The sequence below is a fragment of the Myzus persicae genome, unplaced genomic scaffold, assembly GCF_001856785.1.
Source record: "Myzus persicae strain clone G006 unplaced genomic scaffold, MPER_G0061.0, whole genome shotgun sequence".
In the NCBI taxonomy this organism is placed as follows: Eukaryota; Metazoa; Arthropoda; class Insecta; order Hemiptera; family Aphididae; genus Myzus; species Myzus persicae.
Genome location: NW_019104201.1, coordinates 57541 through 78200, shown reverse-complemented (window position 1 = coordinate 78200; position 20660 = coordinate 57541). Strand labels below are relative to the sequence as shown.

Below are 20660 nucleotides of genomic sequence, written 5' to 3'. Positions count from 1 at the left end.
TAACCTTCTCATAAATATATATTTATTTATTCAAAAGAATTAAATTATATAACAAATTAACTTACTCTAGTTCAACTGCAGACTTGTCATATATTCATATGACCGAAGGAAGAAGAAAGGTTTAATATTGATTTATTTATAATTTATTATTGATCAAGAACACAGTTAATACATCAGAAATATTTGAGAGACTGCATCTATTATTTTTCATATAGTTTTAACTCACGCCTATTTAGGTTAGGCAGAAAGTACATTTATTTTTTAAATCCAGATTAATTTATATTTAAATTCTTCTTTTCAGATGGCTACGCTGTTGGATAGATTCAGTACGTATGATGATGGATGGTGTGTCCCGTTTTTAAAACCCATTGAAATGGCCAAAGCTGGGTTTTCATACTTTGGCACTAAGGATCAAGTGAAATGTTATTTTTGCTCGCAAGTCCTGGATAGTTGGCAAGAAGGAGATGATCCATTAGATGAACATAGGCTTCACTCTCCGCAATGTCTATTTGTTTGTGCAACCAAAAGTAAATGTCAAATAAAATAAATATTTAACATACTACTATTGATAGTACCATAATAATTTATACATTATACATGTTAAAAATTAGTAGTTAAATGTAGTATTTATTATGGTTTAGGTATTCAGTTGTAATGGTAGATCATTACAATTATCTATTCATTTTTCAAAACATGTACCTACACATAGAGGTACAACACATGCTTTACACTGTTTGTTCGGTAAAAAGGCATTTTAAAAATTGTTGATAAGAATATCAAATAATTTGTTTTTTTTTGTCATTGGTTGATCTGATATATCATATGATGTAAGACATAATGTCTTCACTTTCTCCACACTAAAGCAGTTAAGCAGTTGTTCAAATCTCTTTCCGGACATGAATTGCTTTGCAATAGGGTGGAAATACAAGATTATTTGAAAAAAAAATCTTGAACTGAAGGAAACTACAGTTCCTAATGAAAGACATGAACCTAAAAATTGTTTTATTTCCTCTATGTTTGTATTATTGAAATTAGACTTATGAGCATTTTTAGAATGCGGTCGATTTTTAATAATGTGTTATTTTTGCCATTGTGATTTGTTGACTCGATAATAATATCAAATATTTCTTTGCTCCAAAGTGATTCAAAAATGTCAACGAGATTATTACAAGCTGTTTCTTGCATATTAATTTTAATTTCTGAACGAGAAGCATCAAAAGAAAAATCCAGTATATTTTCTAAAACATCACATCACGAGCCTGTGTCAGATAGATCTTCACTGTAATCATCACTGGAAGTTAACTCGACTGAATTATCGTTATCTGATAGATTGATGCATATTTTATTTTGAATTGTTCATCAACAATGATAAATAAAATATTATGCACATTAATTAAGTAAAAAAACGTCTATTGGGTGGAGGGGATATAAACACCCTAACCCTCCATGTCTATGCTACTGGATGTTTCCCATCTATTATGATGCTTATGTTAAAGAATTCTAAATAAAACATTTTAAAAAAGGAATAATACTATATTAATATGACTAGTGAAAATTGAAAATAAAATTATTATTTATTTGTGTGATATGTTTTTATTTTAACTTTATAATGATATGTTGAAATTTAGGACATTTCAATATTTTTATGATTAAAAAATACTTAGATCTTACAATAAAAATTATAGTTCCATACTTTTGTAGATTGCTTGAAATAATCAAATATTCTAAATGTATTATTTTAGGTGATGACATACAAGTAATTACTCTTGAGGATCGTTTAAGAACTTTTGTTGATAAATGGTCGTTAGAGTTCTTAAAACCTATCCAAATGGCCAAAGCCGGGTTTGCATACTTAGGATTTCAAGATCGTGTGAAATGTTTGTCATGTTGGAATGACTTTGAAAATTGGGATCACCGTGATGATCCGTTAGCTAAACATATATTTCAGTCTCCACAGTGTCCATTTGTTCTTGAACCCACAAGTAAATATCAAATAAATATAATATTTTTGTAATCATTGTGTTAAATAATAATCTACAAGAATAACAATAACAGAATAATATAATAAGAACTAATCCATTATTTAAAATTAATTGTAAGAATTAACAATTTTATTTTATTTTATGAGGTCTAATTTTTAATATTTCATTATTTCATTTTAGTTTTTGGAAAATATTTAGAATTTATGTTATATTATAATAATTGTATTACAAACTTTTATTTTTAAATGAGATAATGTAATACTTAAGTATTGCACTCATCTTAATTTTTTTGTATAGTGTATTATACCTCCAGAGTTAATAAAAAATAATTATTTTATGTTATGCATGTGTTAGGAATTATAGTACTTATTATAATTTAGTTCTTCAGGTGTAGTGATAGTCATTATAATGATCTTTATAAAATTATGAGTTGCTGATAAGAATATAAAAGTACTGTATGAAAGTTTCTTCTTTTGATGCATTAAACAAGTCAGATAGAAATTATATTTATAGTCACATATACAGTCAGGCACGTATACAGGGGGGTTCACCCCCCCCCCCCAAAATAGTTGTGTAATTCATTTATATCAATCATCGATAACTATAATAACTGGTGGGTGACAATTTGTTTATGGACCCCCTCCTCCCCAAATTTTTTTTGTGTACGTGCCTGTATACTGAAATACTACATTTCTGTATATATGATTAAAACTAAAAATATAATAAATTGAGCATTAAATCAATTTAGGTTTGTGTGAGAAAAAAAAAATATAGTACAGTTTTAAGGGTACTCAAATTTTGTTGCATATTAAAATTAACTTAGGTCTAGTAATAGAAAATTACTATATACCACTTTTCATATTGCTTTAAATAATTAAAAATAATAATTTTATTATTTTAGATGACCTTCAGGAGATAATGCTTAAAGATCGTTTGAAAACATTTGATGATGGTTGGAGTGTTAAGTTTTTAAAACCTGTCGATATGGCCAAAGCAGGATTCATTTACTTAGGCATTCAAGATCATGTAAAATGTTTGTCATGCACAGAAGACTTTCATGATTGGCAACAAAATGAAGATCCGTTAGTTAAACATCTAGTTCAGTCTCCCCAATGTCCATTTCTTCGTGAACCCAAAAGTAAATATCAAATAAATTTAATATTTTTATGATCTAGTACAGAATTTAAGTAACTGATTTTAAGATAGATATCTATGTGTTTAAGAGAACTCTATTCATCAATTACATCTTTTTTTTTTGGTTTTTATGTGAATTATTGGCATTTTAGAATAGAGAACTAATGCATTAATTAATTACATGATTTTTCAATATTAAACTAGATATTAGGATCAGATTTAATTTTTAATATTAATTTTTATATTTTTGTAAACATTATTTATAATTTATCAAGCTTCAGCATTTGTGTCATAATGTAACGTATTAATTATTAACTTTTTTTGAATATGAAAATATGTCTCCGAAGACGTTAGTTTATGCTCTATTATAATGCTTTGTTTCTATGAAAAAAGGAATAACTATTTTATGTTATATAATATTTTTAAATAGTAGATAGATGAGTAGATAGTGAAATGTTGTATTCATGATGATTTAGACATTCATAGGCTACAATTTGTCATTATAGTGATCTAATTGTTTTTTGAGATATGAGGAGTTATTTATACCTGTCTCATGAGAGAACATGTCAGATCTGCACATGTAGAATGAGGTCCGTCAATCGACTGGGCCGTCATATCATCTCCTTGCGTCCAAATCTCATTAATGATGACCAACCATAGTGCACAAACAAATGTAATCGGCTGCTGCCAACGTTGAGCGGCGTCGCTATGATTGTTGTCCACCTATTGAAAACTTGGTGGGAGATCTACAGAGCCAGCTAGTTTTTGTTTTCGCTCGGCACGTTCTATCGTTAGATAGAGTATAATTTGAATATTAATTTTCTGTCTGAAAGTTTTATCTTGTTAAAGCATTGACTAGTTAAATGGTCATAGATACTCAATACTAGATTTCTGTGTTGATTAGTGATTGTTATAAAAAACTCAAAAGTTTTTTTTTGAAATCATTTCCTTCATAGATTAAACGAATCAAAAACTCTGCTATAGATTTGAGCTTGATCAGTTTAACATACTAGCTATTATGATGCTAATTTTAAAGAAAACAGTGAGACAAATATAACATTTAAAAAGCAAAAATTAAGACCTCAATTTATATAAATCTGTTCGATAAGTTTTTATTTTATGATTAAAATATAATTAAGCTTAGTAGTTAAAATATATTATACCTTACTTTTTTAGATTGCTTTAAATAATTGAATATTTTATTTGTTTTATTTTAGTTAGTTATGATGTGTGTGGTCCTTATAGTAGTGAACCTTCTGGGGCATATATAGAGGCAAGCCAGATTCAAGACTGTTTAGATTCTGTAGGCATTATACAAAAATTAGAGCCACTTACATATCCAGAATTTAATAACCTCGATGCACGCTTGAAATCATTTGATAAATGTTTGGTAACATTGGTGCAAGATATTAATACACTATGCGAAGCTGGATTTTTTTATAAAGGTAAAATTATAGATATAAAAATATTAATTTACCTTTTATATCATTGTATTATTATGTTTTTAGGAAATGGTACAGATGATATAATGTCGTGTTTCTACTGTAATCTAGTGCTGTATAACTGGGATAATAAAGATGAACCGTGGACAGAACATGCCAGATATTCAAAGAATTGTAGTTATTTGCTATTAAAAACAAGCAAAATCTTTGTTGATAAAGTACACGGTGTGGAAAGTGATATTACAAAATCCAATATAATAGTAATTTAATAATTCTCAATTCCTTTAGAAGCAATAATGGAAATTTACCTTTTACTTTATTTGTAGAAATTAGTCAAGTTGATTGCTAAATATGGAGATACTTATATTGTTGGAACTAGTATGAAAATAAAGTCGACAAAAAAGTATGTTTAATTTATTCAGTATAACTATTTAATAAGAAAATTCTTACTTTAAATTAATTATTTTTAGTGATTTGTTTAATAAACTGATAATTAGATTTATGAATTTATTTTAAGCCGATGAAAAATAAGATTATATTTAATTTCTTGGTATATCACATAGTTTTTCGTTTTATGATTAAATCAGGATTCTTATTGTTAATTAAATATTAATAGAGGCACTATACCTAGAAATTCATACTTTTTGCACTGTAAAAGCTTCTATCTCTTTCTATAGATACTGGTACTTGGAAAGGTATAGCAAAGTATGGAGGAATATGTATAACAAAATGTCTATAGAAGATACACTTCTAAATAAGAATAATTATATATACTCTTTTTAACTTAAGAAACTTGGTTGGCAGAGACCAGTTTTCTTCGGGCCCCTGCCAAGCAACACCTGTTTCTCACCAGTCAATTAAATGTATACCTGCCGTGTAGTATTGCAACGCCCCTGTGCACAAGTTGGCCACTGATTAAATTTCTTAACTTGAACAGAGTATAGTAATTGCTAACATTTGTTTAAACTGCAGTTTATTGAATATTTATAAACTATGCTAAGATAAATATCAATGGCTGAAGTCCTACTTTTCACTTACCATTGAAAAGTGTTTCATTTTGTATGTGCTACTTGATTATGCCAGATAGCACTACCTTATGTGTTCAATGGTCCCTAATTAGTTTGACATTTGAATGCACCACAAAAAGATGCCTTCAAACTTTTTTTTTATTTAATAATATTTTATAAATAATGTATCATTAAATGTTTTTTCATTTTTTATTTAACATTGTTATTTTGCTTTTTTTAGAATACTTGATTTGTTACAAAATACTGACTTGAGTGAAATTAAAATATCATTTGATGAAAACCAACATCTTTCTCGAGCTCAAAATCCTAATACAATACCAGATTATATGTTATGCAAGATTTGCTATAAGGAAGAAATCGCAGTGGCTTTTGTTACTTGTGGTCACACCATTGCCTGCATTCAATGTGCTTTAACAATTGTACAGTGTGCTGTTTGTAGACACCCATTCAACAAGGCAATGAGAGTATACTTATCCACAGATAAAGATCCCAAACTAGTACCCGAAAGTTCATCAAAAGGTTCTGACAACAAATTGGACTCGACACTTTGCAAAGTTTGTCATAAAGAAGACAAGGTAACGGTATTTATACCTTGTAGACATGTATATGCGTGTGCCAAATGTGCAGAAGAAATGGACGAGTGCCCTGTATGTACAGAAAATGTCTGTTCTTTTATTCAATTACACATGTAGGATATAAGTAGTACACTTATGATATGTTCTCTAGACAATTAAAAACAAATATCAAATTATTTAACAACTAAACTTCTTGTGATGGTTCTAGTCAATCGGAAAAATATTATTTTTATCCCATTCGCGGTGACAAAATAATGGTAGTGAATTTTCCGATTTTAATTCTGTAAAAGCTTCAAAGTTGCCAAAGGTTAATTTAAATTTATACACACTAACAAGTTATATCGCACTATGTATAATGAATTTACTATACAACCCTCCTTATAATATGAATGACTAGAACCACCTTAATTGCTTTTAGAGAAATGCTCATATTTAATGCATAATCAATAATTTTATATAACTTTTTTTTAGTTTTTATTCAATTTATGTACTACTGTACTTACTTTAAAAAATGTTGTTTGTGACTAAAATAATTTGATACTAGCTTCCTCTGTAGGTTATTGTATAATAATTCATAATTGTCAAAAAAAATATTCACAATTATTTTTATAAGCTCTTGTATTTCAAAAGTTAATAAAATATGTCAAAATAAAAAACTATTTTTTTAAAGCTATTTAATTTTTATACTTAAGTTTCTTAATTTAATTCAACGTTTCTTATAAGTTTTAATTTTTAATGTTGACAAACCTCCTCAAAATCTACAAAGGGTGAAATGTACTTTTAAATTTGTATTATGAATTTCAATTCATTAGAACAGTGGTCAGAAACACTCGAGCTGTATCCGGGCCTCATATCTATTTTTTTGCCTGCAAGTTAAAGGTAAAATTTGTTTTCATCGGTCGGTATAATTTTCCATATATTTGATGGAATAAAACTGTTAATAATATGTGAATTACTATTTTCTTAGATTTTTTTTTTAATAATTCAAAATTATTTCAAAAAATTTAAACTCTCTGCCTATTTTTTTAAAAGAAGTCTAATAGAAACCATTGTTAATTATTAGGGCTGAGGACTTCTAGTACTTAAAAATCTAATAATATGCACTTAAAATATGCACTAAAAAATTATATTTGGAAGTAGTGACACTTGACACTCGCACACTCCCTTCCCTCAAGATTTTCATGTCCTGTAATATTGTACTCATCATATTTACTTATTATATAAATTGTATTTAGATTGTTAATTTTCTTAAATAGTAAAAAAAAAATTATGTAAACACGTGACCAGGGCCATTAAGTTCGAGCGTTCCTACAATGACATTTGCGATGTAACGACCTGCGGAATCTGTCGTCTCGTCGATCGAAACCCAGATTTTTTTACCAAATACAAAACTTCTAATTTTCACTAAAGTGTCTTCATAAATGACATTCACATAGCCTTTACGAAGTGTAGTTTAATTTGGAATTTCTTTCGAAGTATATTTTTCCAAAAATGACTTAAAATTATGATTATTTAATTTATTTAATGGAATGTTAGCCGATTACAAAGCATAACATAAATTTTTATTAAAAGAAGACTTTTTTGTGTTACTTAAAAGTTGTTGAGTTTTTTGTAAATCAAATTTATTTTTACTTTGTTTTCGTTTAATAGCTGCCTTATGTTTATCTGTGCCAATGTGTTGTTTTACGTTGAATTTTCTATCACTTCCAACTTTTGAATCGCACAATTTACAATGCAATATATTGCCGTCAGTTGTAAAAACTGTACCACTACATTCACAATATTCCGACACATAACTATTTAAACGAGAAGCCAATGATTGTTTTTCCTTTGGCATATTTGATAAAAATAAATAAATATTACTAAAAAAAATTGAATTAGACAAAATAATTACTAGACGACAATTTTTCACGCAGTGTGCACACTAAAACGAGTACGCGACGAAATATGACGGATATCTGAAGTTCACTAGCTATACGCGTTTCGGTTTTATCGATTTTATCGGTCAGATAGTAAATTACCTAACCGATACTAAATATATTATTTTGAAATGGAAAATTTACCACTTTGTTCTTTTTTGTCTAAGCTAATTTAAGAACTTATTTCGAAAATTGCCAAATATGTTCTTAATTTTTCTGATATACTCAAATATGCATTTATATGCAATAATGACAAAATATGAAAAAATATGCAAAATACAATTTTTAATTTGATCTTCTGGTGTTATACACATTTGTTATTCACTAGAATTTTTCTACGATCTTTCTATAAAAATATGTAAAAACTAGAAGTCCTCAGCCCTATTAATTATACTATTTTAGGTTCAAAAACTTCTATACCATTATGAAGTGTGCCATTCAATTTTCGATCAATAATTATTTTGTGAGGTTTAATTAAAAATCCCATACTTTCCAAAATGTTTGAGTTAATTTACTATTGCCCCGTAAATAACACATAGGTATTGCATACAATACTAATTATACATATTTTAATTCACACTATTTAAAAAAATTATATTTAATTAATTATTTTAAGCACACTTAATGAAAATGAAATGTTATCAAGAAAAATTAATTTGAGAAACCAATACATTGTTTCATTGGTGTTTACTTGTGCTTCTATTAGACAATTTGTATCCAAGTTGCTAAAAGTATTTCTTACCCTTTTTATTGTACAAAATTTGAACAGTATTAACTGATGATAACAAAAATTGAATTAACTGTAATGCAGCTAAATCATTATTAAAATTTAAATGAAAGGGGTCTATGATTGACTGTATCAGGGTATTTACATTTATTTCCCTGTATACATGTAATAAACAAAGACCTGTAGGCTGTAAGCCTAGCTTCACCCAAGCTTCTTTCCGCCAATGTTACTCAAACATTCATTTTAGACAATATTTGTAAAAAAATTTGAATTTTGGGAAAACATCAGTATCACAACAAGAAAAGTCTTCAATAGCATTATCGATATTAACTTATAGGAGCATAAAAGGAGGTAAACCCCGTGTATTTACTCTTAGCAATTAAAGGCATTTAATTTGTTTGTAAGACCAATATAATTAGCAGTTACTAATAATATAATATTGAAAACGTTATCAATAAATTATCTGTGGCTATGTCTACCTGATTTATAGTAATGGATGAATTTAAATCAATATCAATGACAACATCTTTTCTTAAATCAATGTCATGTAGAATGTAGATGATTTTTCTAAGCTATAGCAGTAGAATCAAACTAATATCACTCTAACATTTGAACAAATATACTCTAATACATAATTTGTATAATTAATACTATACTACAAATAATGTATATTTAGGGTGTAAAAGTTAATAATGCAGATTAACACCTCTTTTAATAATTTTTTTCAACATTGATTTATTTACATAAATGTAATAGGTTATACATTTGGTCATACATTATTATGTGTTGAATAAATAACTTATTCTGAGTGGAGGGATGAATGTCTTATTGTACAAAGATGTGAATTTATTTTTGTGTATCTGATTATACTTTTTGGAGCAGAAATAATGCTTTGATTTTCGATTTTAGCACATTTTATTTTAGGAAATTAAATCTAGTTTGTACTTTCAAGAGGTACTATTTTCTTATGGTTTTAATTTTATTTATAACATTTTTTTGTGGGTTTTTGTGTGTTTTCAAACTATCTAAAGTAGAAAAAACTTGTAAACGTTTTTTTCCAGTACATTCATATGTACTAGACGGCTTTAACTCAGCGGTAGTACTTTAAAATGGACCACCGATGTTGATAACGATGAAAATTTAGATTTACAGATTGAACAAATTGTTTCAAATTGATTTACCCTCATAGAATTTTCAACTAAATAATAAGGTACCTAGCCATATAGGAACAATTTGTAGTATATATCATATTAAATTTAACCTTAAATTAGGAACCTACCTACGCCTATCTACTTATGTTTGCTAAAAAATATGTAAATTACTGTATGTATATAACAAGTGTATAATCATAACAGTATAAAATTAAAATTAAGTAATGTTGACACATTCAATCTATTCTAAAATACTTGATTAAGATATTTTTAAACTCTTGTATATTAAAATAAATGTTGAATGCAGTGCTCGGAATGGAAAACTTTCTGAACTGGAAAGCTATATATTATTATTAAATACATGTAGATTTATTATTAAAATTACAATTTTTGTCAATAAATAAATATTTATTTACACAATAAAAATAAAAAAGTATAAAAAAATTAGTCACATAAAAATTAAAATTGTAATTACGTAACCACGATACATATAATATAACCTAAGTATTAATTATTAATTTATTATAATAACGTCCACAATGGTTCATACTTATTAGCTACTTTTTTTTCTCTTTCACGGTTGTCAGGGTCATCAGCGGCAGTGGCGTATTTGAGACTTCACCTAGGGGGGGGGCGATATTAAGAGGAGTAAACCGCCCTACCAATTAAAAACATTTTTTTTAGACATATAAAAAAACAAAGCATTTTTATTATTTAATTTAGCACTTTTATTAAAGAATTTTTATTACAAAACAAAATCTATATTTCTTTTTTTAAGACTTGTGAATCGATCAATTACATTTTTAGTTGAAGATTTCAAATGTACTACTGAATACTGATTTAACTTAAAAACATGTTGTGGTTTTAATGGTTTTATAAATATTATTTTACTTTACAAGAGAAAATGAATGAATGTTTGAAATGTTTCACATGAGATAATAGTTTTTATTTGATTTTAGATTAAAAAAAATTAATTTAAGCCTTAAGGATTTTAGAAAAATTTTAATCCAAAAAACATAATTTGTTGATTGCATTTATTATAATTAAGATATGTCTACTTTTGATTTTATATTTTATGTTATGCAAATGGTCTTTTTATTCCAAAATAAGTATACAATTTTAGTCAAATATTTTACTTTTATATCTACTTAGTTGGTATACAATTTAAAACAACTTGGAGAACTGTCAACTGTGTACATTTTTTTCTTCCCATATATATTTAAATTAAAAATATTTACTTGATTCGCAGTCATTTGAATCCAATGTGCCTTTACAAGATGTGTTTTTAAATTTGTCACACTTGTCTTAAACGAATACTTTCTTTTACAAATGTCGCATTTAGCTAAACTTGTGTCATCAATCACAGTAAAATGTGACCAAACATTACTCGATTTTCTATTAAAATTCATTTTAATATACAAAATATAATAAAAGTATAAAATACAACAGTCGGAGTTAAATTGAAAGAACTCAACATCTGAACAAGGAATGAGGTTTGGATTTGGTTTTCGATTCTTATAAAGTAAACCATTAAATTGTGACCATAATCACTAAACTGACATAATTGACTTAGGTAATAGTTAAAGTGTATTAGTTTATGTTTTCCAAGTATCAAAATTTAATACTCTTTAATGGAGGAGATTTAAACACCCCAAACCTCAAACCTACCATGCGACTATAACTATGACTGATCTACTATATAATATTATTTGTGCTATATTTTAATTCTAGTACATTAATTATTACTCTTTACAGAGAAATAATTTATCACAGTTGATTAAGAATTCATATTATGAAATAAAGCTATAACCCAATAAAATATCATTACTATTTACTAGAATGAATTAGCTGCTAATGAGTAATGATTACACCTGCTATCATTAAAATAACATTTAGGACTTGGTTGATTGAAATAGCTGCTATTTTCAAATAACATTAGCAGTTGCTATTGCTACTAAATTTAATAGCAGTTTACTACCTCTAATGGCATCACCCACTCAGTTGAATTGTGATAATTTGCAAGGCATTAAATCAGATGACGTCGTCAGAAAAATCAGATCAGAGGCCTTAATTGCCGATGATTATGATAGAGATGATTTTCATGACCTTGTATTGATGTGTAATGACAAAGAAAACTACTTTGTGAAGCATGTCGGCATACCGTCCGTTCACTGTTATAGTAATGAGCAGTTGGACATACTAAAAAATCTGATTAAAAAACAAAAACCAGTAACTGGGTATTTGGATGCAACTGGTACAGTTGTCAGGAAAATTGACAAGAACAGCAAAAGGGTTCTGTACTATGTTCTAGTTGTTAATGTCCCATTACCTAGAGATTCAAGTGTCACGTGTCCTGTCGTTGAAATGATTAGTTCAGCCCACGACATTGTTGCGATTTCACAATGGCTGAATGCTTTTAAAGCATTCGTTTTGAAACACAAACTGACTTGGCCAGTATTCACAAATATCGTGACAGATTTCAGTTATGCCCAATTGAATGCCTTGTGCATAGGATGGAATGGCTTTACTTCCATATTCGACTACCTTAACTGGTGTTACAGAGTATTGGTTGAAAACCACGACGAATCTAATGTCACCATCATAAATATATGTGCAAATCATTACACAAAAATTATAGTAAACCATGTCTACACATATTTTCAATCTGAGAAAAACCATCTTATGACTGTAGAAAAAACGAAAAGAAATGATGTTATTGATTGGATATGTATACTTTTTAACACAACCAGTTTGACAGATGTTGAACAATGGTTCAAAATATTTTCAGTAATACTGTTGTCACCTTATGGTACAGGACCCATGAACAATGCCATTAGTACAATGAGAGCCAAGTGTTATGATAAATACCAATTGCCAAATGAATCGAACAACAAAGGTGAGGATCACTCGGAGGAAATAAATACATTTCTATGCGAATCCAACACGAGTAATTCCATGATGTTGTGTAGATTTCAGTCAATCAAAGAACTGGTTAAATCTAAAGTCTCGAATTGTGCTGAAAATATTGAAAATATAAGCATTAATGAATATTATGATAAATCATATTTACACGAGTTTATAGTTAAGTGTGTACCTTTCTTAGCACTGTGGACACCTATTATGAATAATAAACTCAGCAATGGCATTGAAATCCACCAGAGTAATGCTACCGTTGAATCTTGGTTTAAAACAGTCAAACAGGACATACTAGAAGGCGACCGTAGGTTTAAATGCGGCCGGTTTTTAAAACTTATGAGACAGCGTGTGACGAATGTACACAGACAAATGAAGTACAATATTAGAAAAGGAAAGTGTCCTCGTGCGCTTGATTTTGACAATAAGTCTAAACCTGTACTACTAAAGAAAATGGAAAAAGAAAAATTTCAGAATTGTCTAGCCTTAACCATTTAGACGAAACAGAGAGTTGGGGAAAAAAAGAAAAACAACACAAATATCTAAAACCCATCAAGTACCGTCCTTTCACAGCACTGTCGTTAAAAATCCCAAAGTCTTCGACCGTTAAAGCAGATGAAAATAACCGTACGCCCAAAGTGGTCGATGGTATTGAAAGCGTTGTGGTCATAGAATGTGACAATGAGACTAGGTTCACTGTTGATCGCCGGTTGTCATTTGCGTATCGCTGTTGTTAATTTAGACCTTTTTTGTAAGACATTTGCGCATCGTTCGATTTTTGGGTTATTTATCATTTGCGCATCAGCCGTTTAAAAGGTCTTACATCATTTGCGCATCATTTATCAATATTATTTAACAATATAATTCTAAAAAAGGTGTACACCCAAAAGTGCTAGTTGTTTTCTAATTTTGATCTTGAAATTCATCCATCAACTTTCAAAATATATTGTACAGATATTTCTGTTTTAAAATATGTTTGACGACGCATATGATAGAGAGAAATGGAGAGATTTTGTGATGGCAGCGATGGCACATAATGGGCCGATAAGCTGAGAATATTGAGATAATATTGTGTAGGATTATCATTATAGTTAGCAATAACATAACTAAGATATAATCGATTTTTATCGATTTTTATCGCAAAGTACATCAAACGAGATACTGACACACTGTCGGGACGTACGACTTAAACAACACGTGTTGTACGGCTCTCATATATTATTAATTTAAAAATGAGCCAATTAAAATTTATTAATTTAAATCTATGAAAATCTGTAATCATTTTCCAAAATTATTTTTACACTGAAAGAAAAATATTAAAAAGTTGTGAAATTATATTTATGTGTCCAAAAAAAAATTGTTATGCCTCAATAAAAATTGATGAACATCGAAGAACTGTATTAGAAATACGTGGAGAACATACGCATCTCAAATTGACGGATTCAGAGATACAAAAACACGAAGTAAGTCAAATTAAGAATTATAAATTAATTTTACTTTTTTTTTAAATAACTTTGTAAAAATTAAATTGATGCGCTTTAACAACAACTAAAAAGAGTTAATATAAATATCTATGCATAATATCGCCTATCATCATTTGTAAATCGAAAAAATAAATTTATACTATATTAAATATTATAAGATTAGGACATAATATTACACATGGAAAGAGGGCCGGAAAACATGAGAAAGATAACGACTGCTTAACTTATTTTTACTATAGGATATACCTATTCGTAATGCGTATAGTTTAGTGAAAACTTTTTTATACATTTTTTTTCAGATTAAAAACACTATTAAAAGAAAAGCAACTGAAGAAATATCAATGAGGCCTAACAAAATTATACGAAAAGCAATATCTGACGCTGATCATGTAACAGTCAATGATATTTCCAATTATAGACAAAATATATACAGAAAACGTAGAGAGGTTGTACCGGTGTGGCCGAAATCCTATGATGAAGCTATTTTGCAATTAATTTCTTCCCAAGAAACACTTGTAACTTTCAAAAAAGAACGATTTCTTTATGTAAATGACAATAAAATTGTGTTATTAACTTGTGAAACAAATTTGAAAATTCCGATTAAATTCTGGCAGACGGGACCTTTAGATTTTGTCCAAAATATTTTTATCAATTTTACACTATTCATATTCATAAAATCGGTCTATATTTACCCTTAGTATATTATTTTTTAACCGGAAAAATTACAACAGATTATATTGAAATGTGGCAATCTTTAATAAATACATGTGAATCGATGAATTTGATATTCAACCCAAAAACAATCAGAGTAGATTTTGAAAGGAGTGCACATTTGGCAATTATACGCTGTTTTCCACTATGTGATATATACGGATGCAGATTTCATTTAGGGCAAGCTTGGTATAGGAAGCTCAATCAAGATTTTCCTTACCTCAGAAACGAATATAAATCTAATACCGAAATCGGAAAATGGATTAAATATTTCTTTGGTTTATCTTTCATCTCCCCTGAAGAAGTTTCTGATGTGTTTTGTGAATTAATTGAAATCGCACCAAATAGCGACGTATTGCATTTTAGTGATTACATCTATGACAATTATATTCAAGAAAATTGTTTATTCCCACCAGAGATGTGGGCAAAAAACTATCAGATTTACCTAAAACAACAAATGGACCTGAAGCATTTCATTCTCATTACAATGCACAATTTTACATTACTCATCCTCCAATATGGAAAGTATGAAATGGTCATTTTTATAAATTATAAATTTAGTTAGCTGAATATTTTTTTTATATGTATGTACTTAGGTAATAGAAACGTTGAAAGAAATACAGACAGAGACCTATGTTAAAATTAAAGATATTTCTAGAAATATTCATCATGTACAACGGGCACCTGAACGTCAAAAATTAGACTACATTAATAAACATTGGCTGAAGTATACTTCCGGTGAAATAAGCAGGTTTCATTTTGTTAAAATAATGGGACATTATAATATACCATGTATTGATTTATAATATTATTTATTTTAAAGCTTAATTTATTTATTTTGATTTATACAATATTTATTTTAAATCTATTTCTATTCAAATTATATTTTTATTTGTATTTTAACTATAACTGTAATGTACCGACAAAAGTGTTCATTTCAATATGTGTATTTGTATAATTATCAATACTACAGTTCAATTTATTTTAATTATATGGGTTTATTTATTACATATGATTTATGAAAATTATTACATTTTCGATCAAAAACTATTTTTTATACAATTCTATTGTTCAGCATGTTGATGCGCATTTGATGTATAATAATTTGGTGTAGGTAAAACGGACAATGCGCAAACAATAATTAGCGCTGATGCGCAAATGATGTACGATATTTTGGCACAGGTAAACAGACGATGCGCAAATGATGTACGGTCCTGTTGATGAGCCTATTAAGGTCGTGGTTGTCCGTGATTTACTAAGCCATTGTCGGATGATTGTTTAATGAAATCTGTTTCAACACCTGTCAGTCATAAATCTCCGTTTCGACTACCAGTGAAATCTATAGATTTATACGACAATATGCTCCCTAAAGATTTGACGTACTATAAACCAATTAAGTTGCCGAAAAATAAACATTATCTAGTTGTAGTGTATGTACTTAACTAATAGCCAAACAACAGGAATAGTGTATAACAATAATAATTAAAACACCTGATTGATTGTCATAGAATAATTGTGGACTGTATTAACTCATATATTAGTACATCACATACATTGAATAATATAACTGTATGTATAAAATATTCTGATAGGGGGAGTAGGCGCCTACCTACTATATAAGATAAAATGTTGTCATAATACTACAAAGATTGAACCAATTGGTAACAATATAGGTACATGATAATAATAATGAAATAATAACAACAACCAAACAAAATTGATAATATAATATAAATGATATAAAATATCGCGTATCACTTGTATGATAACGCGTTACCGTGATTCGTTGACCGCCGCCGATGAATTGATGAAATCCGTAGACAGGTTATCCGTCCTCCAATACTGTCAACTTGATCGAAACGACGACTGTTCACAGATCCACATGGCGATCGCACCACACATAGAAAAAGTTATTTAATATATGACCAAAAAGAAGCCACGACCAATCAATAAAATGCCCGATGCACCTTTGGGTGATTTGGTCGGTCGCACCCGCGCGCGAGATATGTATTAGATAGAGAAATATACTAAATAGCAACAAAACGAAAGTGGTGTCGTCAACCGATTGGCACCCGATGCACCATGACAAGACACACACTATTACAATCTTACACCGCCCGCACTGGTGTAAAGTAATTCGTACCCGTGTACACAAAAGGCGTCTCGCGTTACGCACACCATGACAATATGTCACCGATGGCTACAGAGACACCAAAAAAATGGCGACGACCGGTTGTCGAGTTTGCAACGACACTTCCTTGTCGAGACTCGACCGGGGTACTGCTCGCGGGAGAAGACGCGGCGACACACACAGGCAGAACAGCGCAGGCGCACCAGCAACCGGATCAAATTTAATTAATCGCCAATTAGCTGGTGCGCTCTGGCGATATCTGGCTCGAACATCCTCCCGCCTTTTGAAAGGACGTCTTTCAAAAAAGAAATATTCTCTGTCTGAGCGTAGGTCTTACAATCATTGAATAATATATAATACAAAGAAACTTAAAGTACTAAGATCAAATTCAAAAAAATAAATAAATAAATAAATCAAGAATATACAAACGACTTATTAGTGAAAGGGGTAAGTTTATATATATATAACAAAGGAATGAAGAAGACTTCAGTTAAGATCGGTTGCATCTTCTGAGGTAGGTAACTTGACAACCTTTACTACTGGCCTCTTTAAAAGTCCCTCTGCCGTTTTAACTGTGACTACTCGCACTACCTTGTCCGGTCCAGGATGGACTTCCATCACGCGACCTAATTGCCGGGCTAGAGGAGGGCGAGCGGGGGAATTTATAATCACCATGTCTCCCACGTTCAAATTGGCGCACTGGGAGTACCATTTTTGTCGGCTTTGTAATGTATGAAGGTATTCGCGATTCCATCGAGTCCAAAATGATTGAGTAGCCTGTTTGACCAATTGCCATCTGCGAAGTCGATTTTGGGGTACGTCGGTAACGTCACTGTCAGGAATTTCCATGATCGGCTGTCCAATTAAAAAATGACCAGGAGTCAACGCGCACAAATCGTTTGGGTCACTGGACGCAACTACTAATGGTCGCGAGTTTAACACTCCTTCAACCTTGGTGATCAATGTCATAAATTCTTCCAGTGTGTAAATCTGAGATCCGATTACCTTCTTCATATGCAACTTCGCGCTTTTTATCGCTGCTTCCCATATTCCCCCAAAATGAGGGGCAGCAGGTGGATTAAATATCCATTGACAGGGGATACGGGCGTGTAAAACGTCTTGTACCGTGGCATCTTTAAATAAATTGTTCAGTATCCGAGCTGCACCGACATAGTTAGTGCCACAGTCTGATCGTATGGTCGATGGAATTCCTCGTCTGGCCACGAAGCGATCTAGAGCTGCTAAAAAGGCCTCCGTGGACAAATCTGTAACTGCTTCCAAATGGACCGCCTTTGTTGATAAGCATACGAACAAAGCAAGATATGCCTTATAACTCTTGGCGTTTCGACGCTTACTCTCTTTCACTACAAAGGGTCCACCATAATCCATTCCAACATTACTAAATGGACGATGTGGCTTGACCCGGAAAGATGGTAGATCAGACATGACAGGCTGGGGACACTTAGCCTTGTGTCGGACACAGGTGATACACTTAAATATTACACGTCGGATTGCTGCGCGACCGGAGACAATCCAGAAACGGCGTTGGATCAATGACAACAATAGGCGAGTTCCACCGTGTAACGTACTAAAATGATAATGTTGGATAATTAATTGACTAAGATGAGACGATTTGGGCAAGAGTATCGGGTGTTTTGCATCTGTATTTAAAGCTGAATATTTCAATCGACCACCAACTCGAATGACTTGTCCCTCGTCCAAAAACGGAGCCAAATGTGCGAGGACGGTTGGTGTGACTATTGATTTTGAATTCACCAGTTTGTGATAAAGTTCAGAAAAATAGATTTTTTGAGAACACTTGACCGCCGACAATAAAGCACGTTCGCATTCTCGCCAAGTTAATGGACCACAGTTGACTTGTCGTCGCCGCGAATTGTCAATGAATCTGAAGCAGTAAGCTAATACTCTCTGTAATCTTGATAGTGATGAAAATCTTTGAATAATTGACTCACCGTTTTGTTCTTCATGCAAATGTAAAACATTTGTTATACACCTAGTCTCAAGTAATTGCTCTATCGGTGGTAGCGTCAATTCTGACACGGTAGACACGGGCCAATGATCATCAGGTTGAAATAAAAATTCAGGACCCCGGAAATGTAATGAATTTGAAATCAATTCGGAGGGAAGTAGTCCTCTCGAAGCAGGATCCGCTGGATTATCCGTGGATCTGACGTGTGCCCATTCACAAGTTGGAGTCAGAGCCTTAATTTTTGCAACTCTATTAGTGACAAATATTTTGAACTGTTTTTGATCAGCGTGAAGCCAACTCAAAACGATCGTAGAATCAGTCCATGCACGGATACGGTCAATTCTGGCAAAATTCTGTAAAATTGTATACTGGTGTGAAATAAGACGTGCCAGCAGTAAAGCAGCGCATAACTCTAAGCGCGGGATTGTTAACGAAGTGTCAATATTTGAGAGCTTTAATGGAGCAACCTTAGTTTTGCATGCAATAAAATGTACCTTGACAACATCGCTCTGGCCAACTACTCGTAAATAGACGGTTGCCGCGTATCCTTTTTGAGAAGCATCCGCAAAACCTATAAGCTCCACATGTTTCGATAACTGTATATCAATATGTCGAGTTAGCATCACCTTTTTTTTTTGTTTTTTTACGTGGTATCGGGACATGGGGTGGAACCGACGTTAGTCATTTCACCCCCATGCCCCATCATTTATTGATAAATAAACAATTATTTACATAATAGACATATGGATATTAATTAAGATTAATACAGATTGTAGAGGGCCTCTAACCCTCTTGTTTTGGCCTTCGGCCTACAAGAATCAAACTTAACTAAGGTTTTCCCCTTATGGGGTTAAGCTGCGTTGTCTTCTCCTTTCTTCATCCTCTTTCTTCCTCATTACTTGTTGGATGAAGTTGCTTCCTATTGACCAGTATTCCTTGCTCTTCATCATGAGAGGGATGAGGTTGTCTGGAGTCATGTTGGTCCCGAAAAGGGTGTTGGCTCTTGCTCTTCTGCTCTCCCAGGCATCACATACAAAGAGCGTGTGGTAGGCATCATCGTGGTGGTGGTTGCATTACCAGCAGGCTGGTGATTCCAAGTTGCAGTACTTATGGAGTTATGAGGAGAAACATCCATGACTGGTAAAAGCCTGTGACAGGTGGTAATTGACTTCTCCGTGCTTGCGGCTGTGCCAGGTTGCGATGCATGGTATCAGACGATGGGTCCACCTACCCTTGGAGTTAGCATCACCTGAGATAACGTATTAAATTCGGAAGTAAACGTTTTCCACTCGTCAACCAATTGTGTAGGTGGTGGAGCATCCCAATGCAATTTTTGAATCCATAATTCCTGTATGATGCACTTTGCCCAAAATATTGTCGGACCGATTGCACCGATAGGGTCATATAGGCGTGCTATCGTGGACAGAATGGACCGTTTTGTAATGTCGCCTTCTTTCACACTGGTATGATATC

The 20660-nt window shown here is 31.1% G+C and overlaps 2 protein-coding genes across 2 annotated transcripts; one reads left to right on the top strand and one right to left on the bottom strand.

Moving 5' to 3' along the window:
* Nucleotides 1-201: 201 nt before the first annotated feature.
* LOC111039944 (death-associated inhibitor of apoptosis 1-like) lies at nucleotides 202-6597 on the top strand. Its single transcript, XM_022323614.1, has 7 exons — nucleotides 202-527; nucleotides 1743-1982; nucleotides 2884-3120; nucleotides 4334-4561; nucleotides 4625-4818; nucleotides 4885-4961; nucleotides 5807-6597. The coding sequence occupies exons 1-7, from the start codon at nucleotides 302-304 to the stop codon at nucleotides 6276-6278; spliced, it is 1674 nt and encodes a 557-aa protein (XP_022179306.1). The 5' UTR covers nucleotides 202-301; the 3' UTR covers nucleotides 6279-6597.
* An 11086-nt stretch (nucleotides 6598-17683) lies between these two features.
* Nucleotides 17684-19810, bottom strand: LOC111039938. Its single transcript, XM_022323608.1, has one exon. It carries the CDS (start codon nucleotides 19808-19810, stop codon nucleotides 17684-17686), a length of 2127 nt encoding a protein of 708 aa, XP_022179300.1.
* Between the last annotated feature and the right edge of the window lie 850 nt (nucleotides 19811-20660).

Bases quoted from the DNA above. Each gene is read 5' to 3' on its own strand.
- LOC111039944 (XM_022323614.1), top strand. From the start codon at position 302: ATGGCTACGCTGTTGGATAGATTCAGTACGTATGATGATGGATGGTGT. The intron at 3,121-4,333 runs GTAAATATCAAA...GTTTTATTTTAG, and splicing joins ATTTCTTCGTGAACCCAAAA to TTAGTTATGATGTGTGTGGT. The intron at 4,819-4,884 runs GTAATTTAATAA...CTTTATTTGTAG, and splicing joins TTACAAAATCCAATATAATA to AAATTAGTCAAGTTGATTGC.
- LOC111039938 (XM_022323608.1), bottom strand. From the start codon at position 19,810: ATGCTAACTCGACATATTGATATACAGTTATCGAAACATGTGGAGCTT.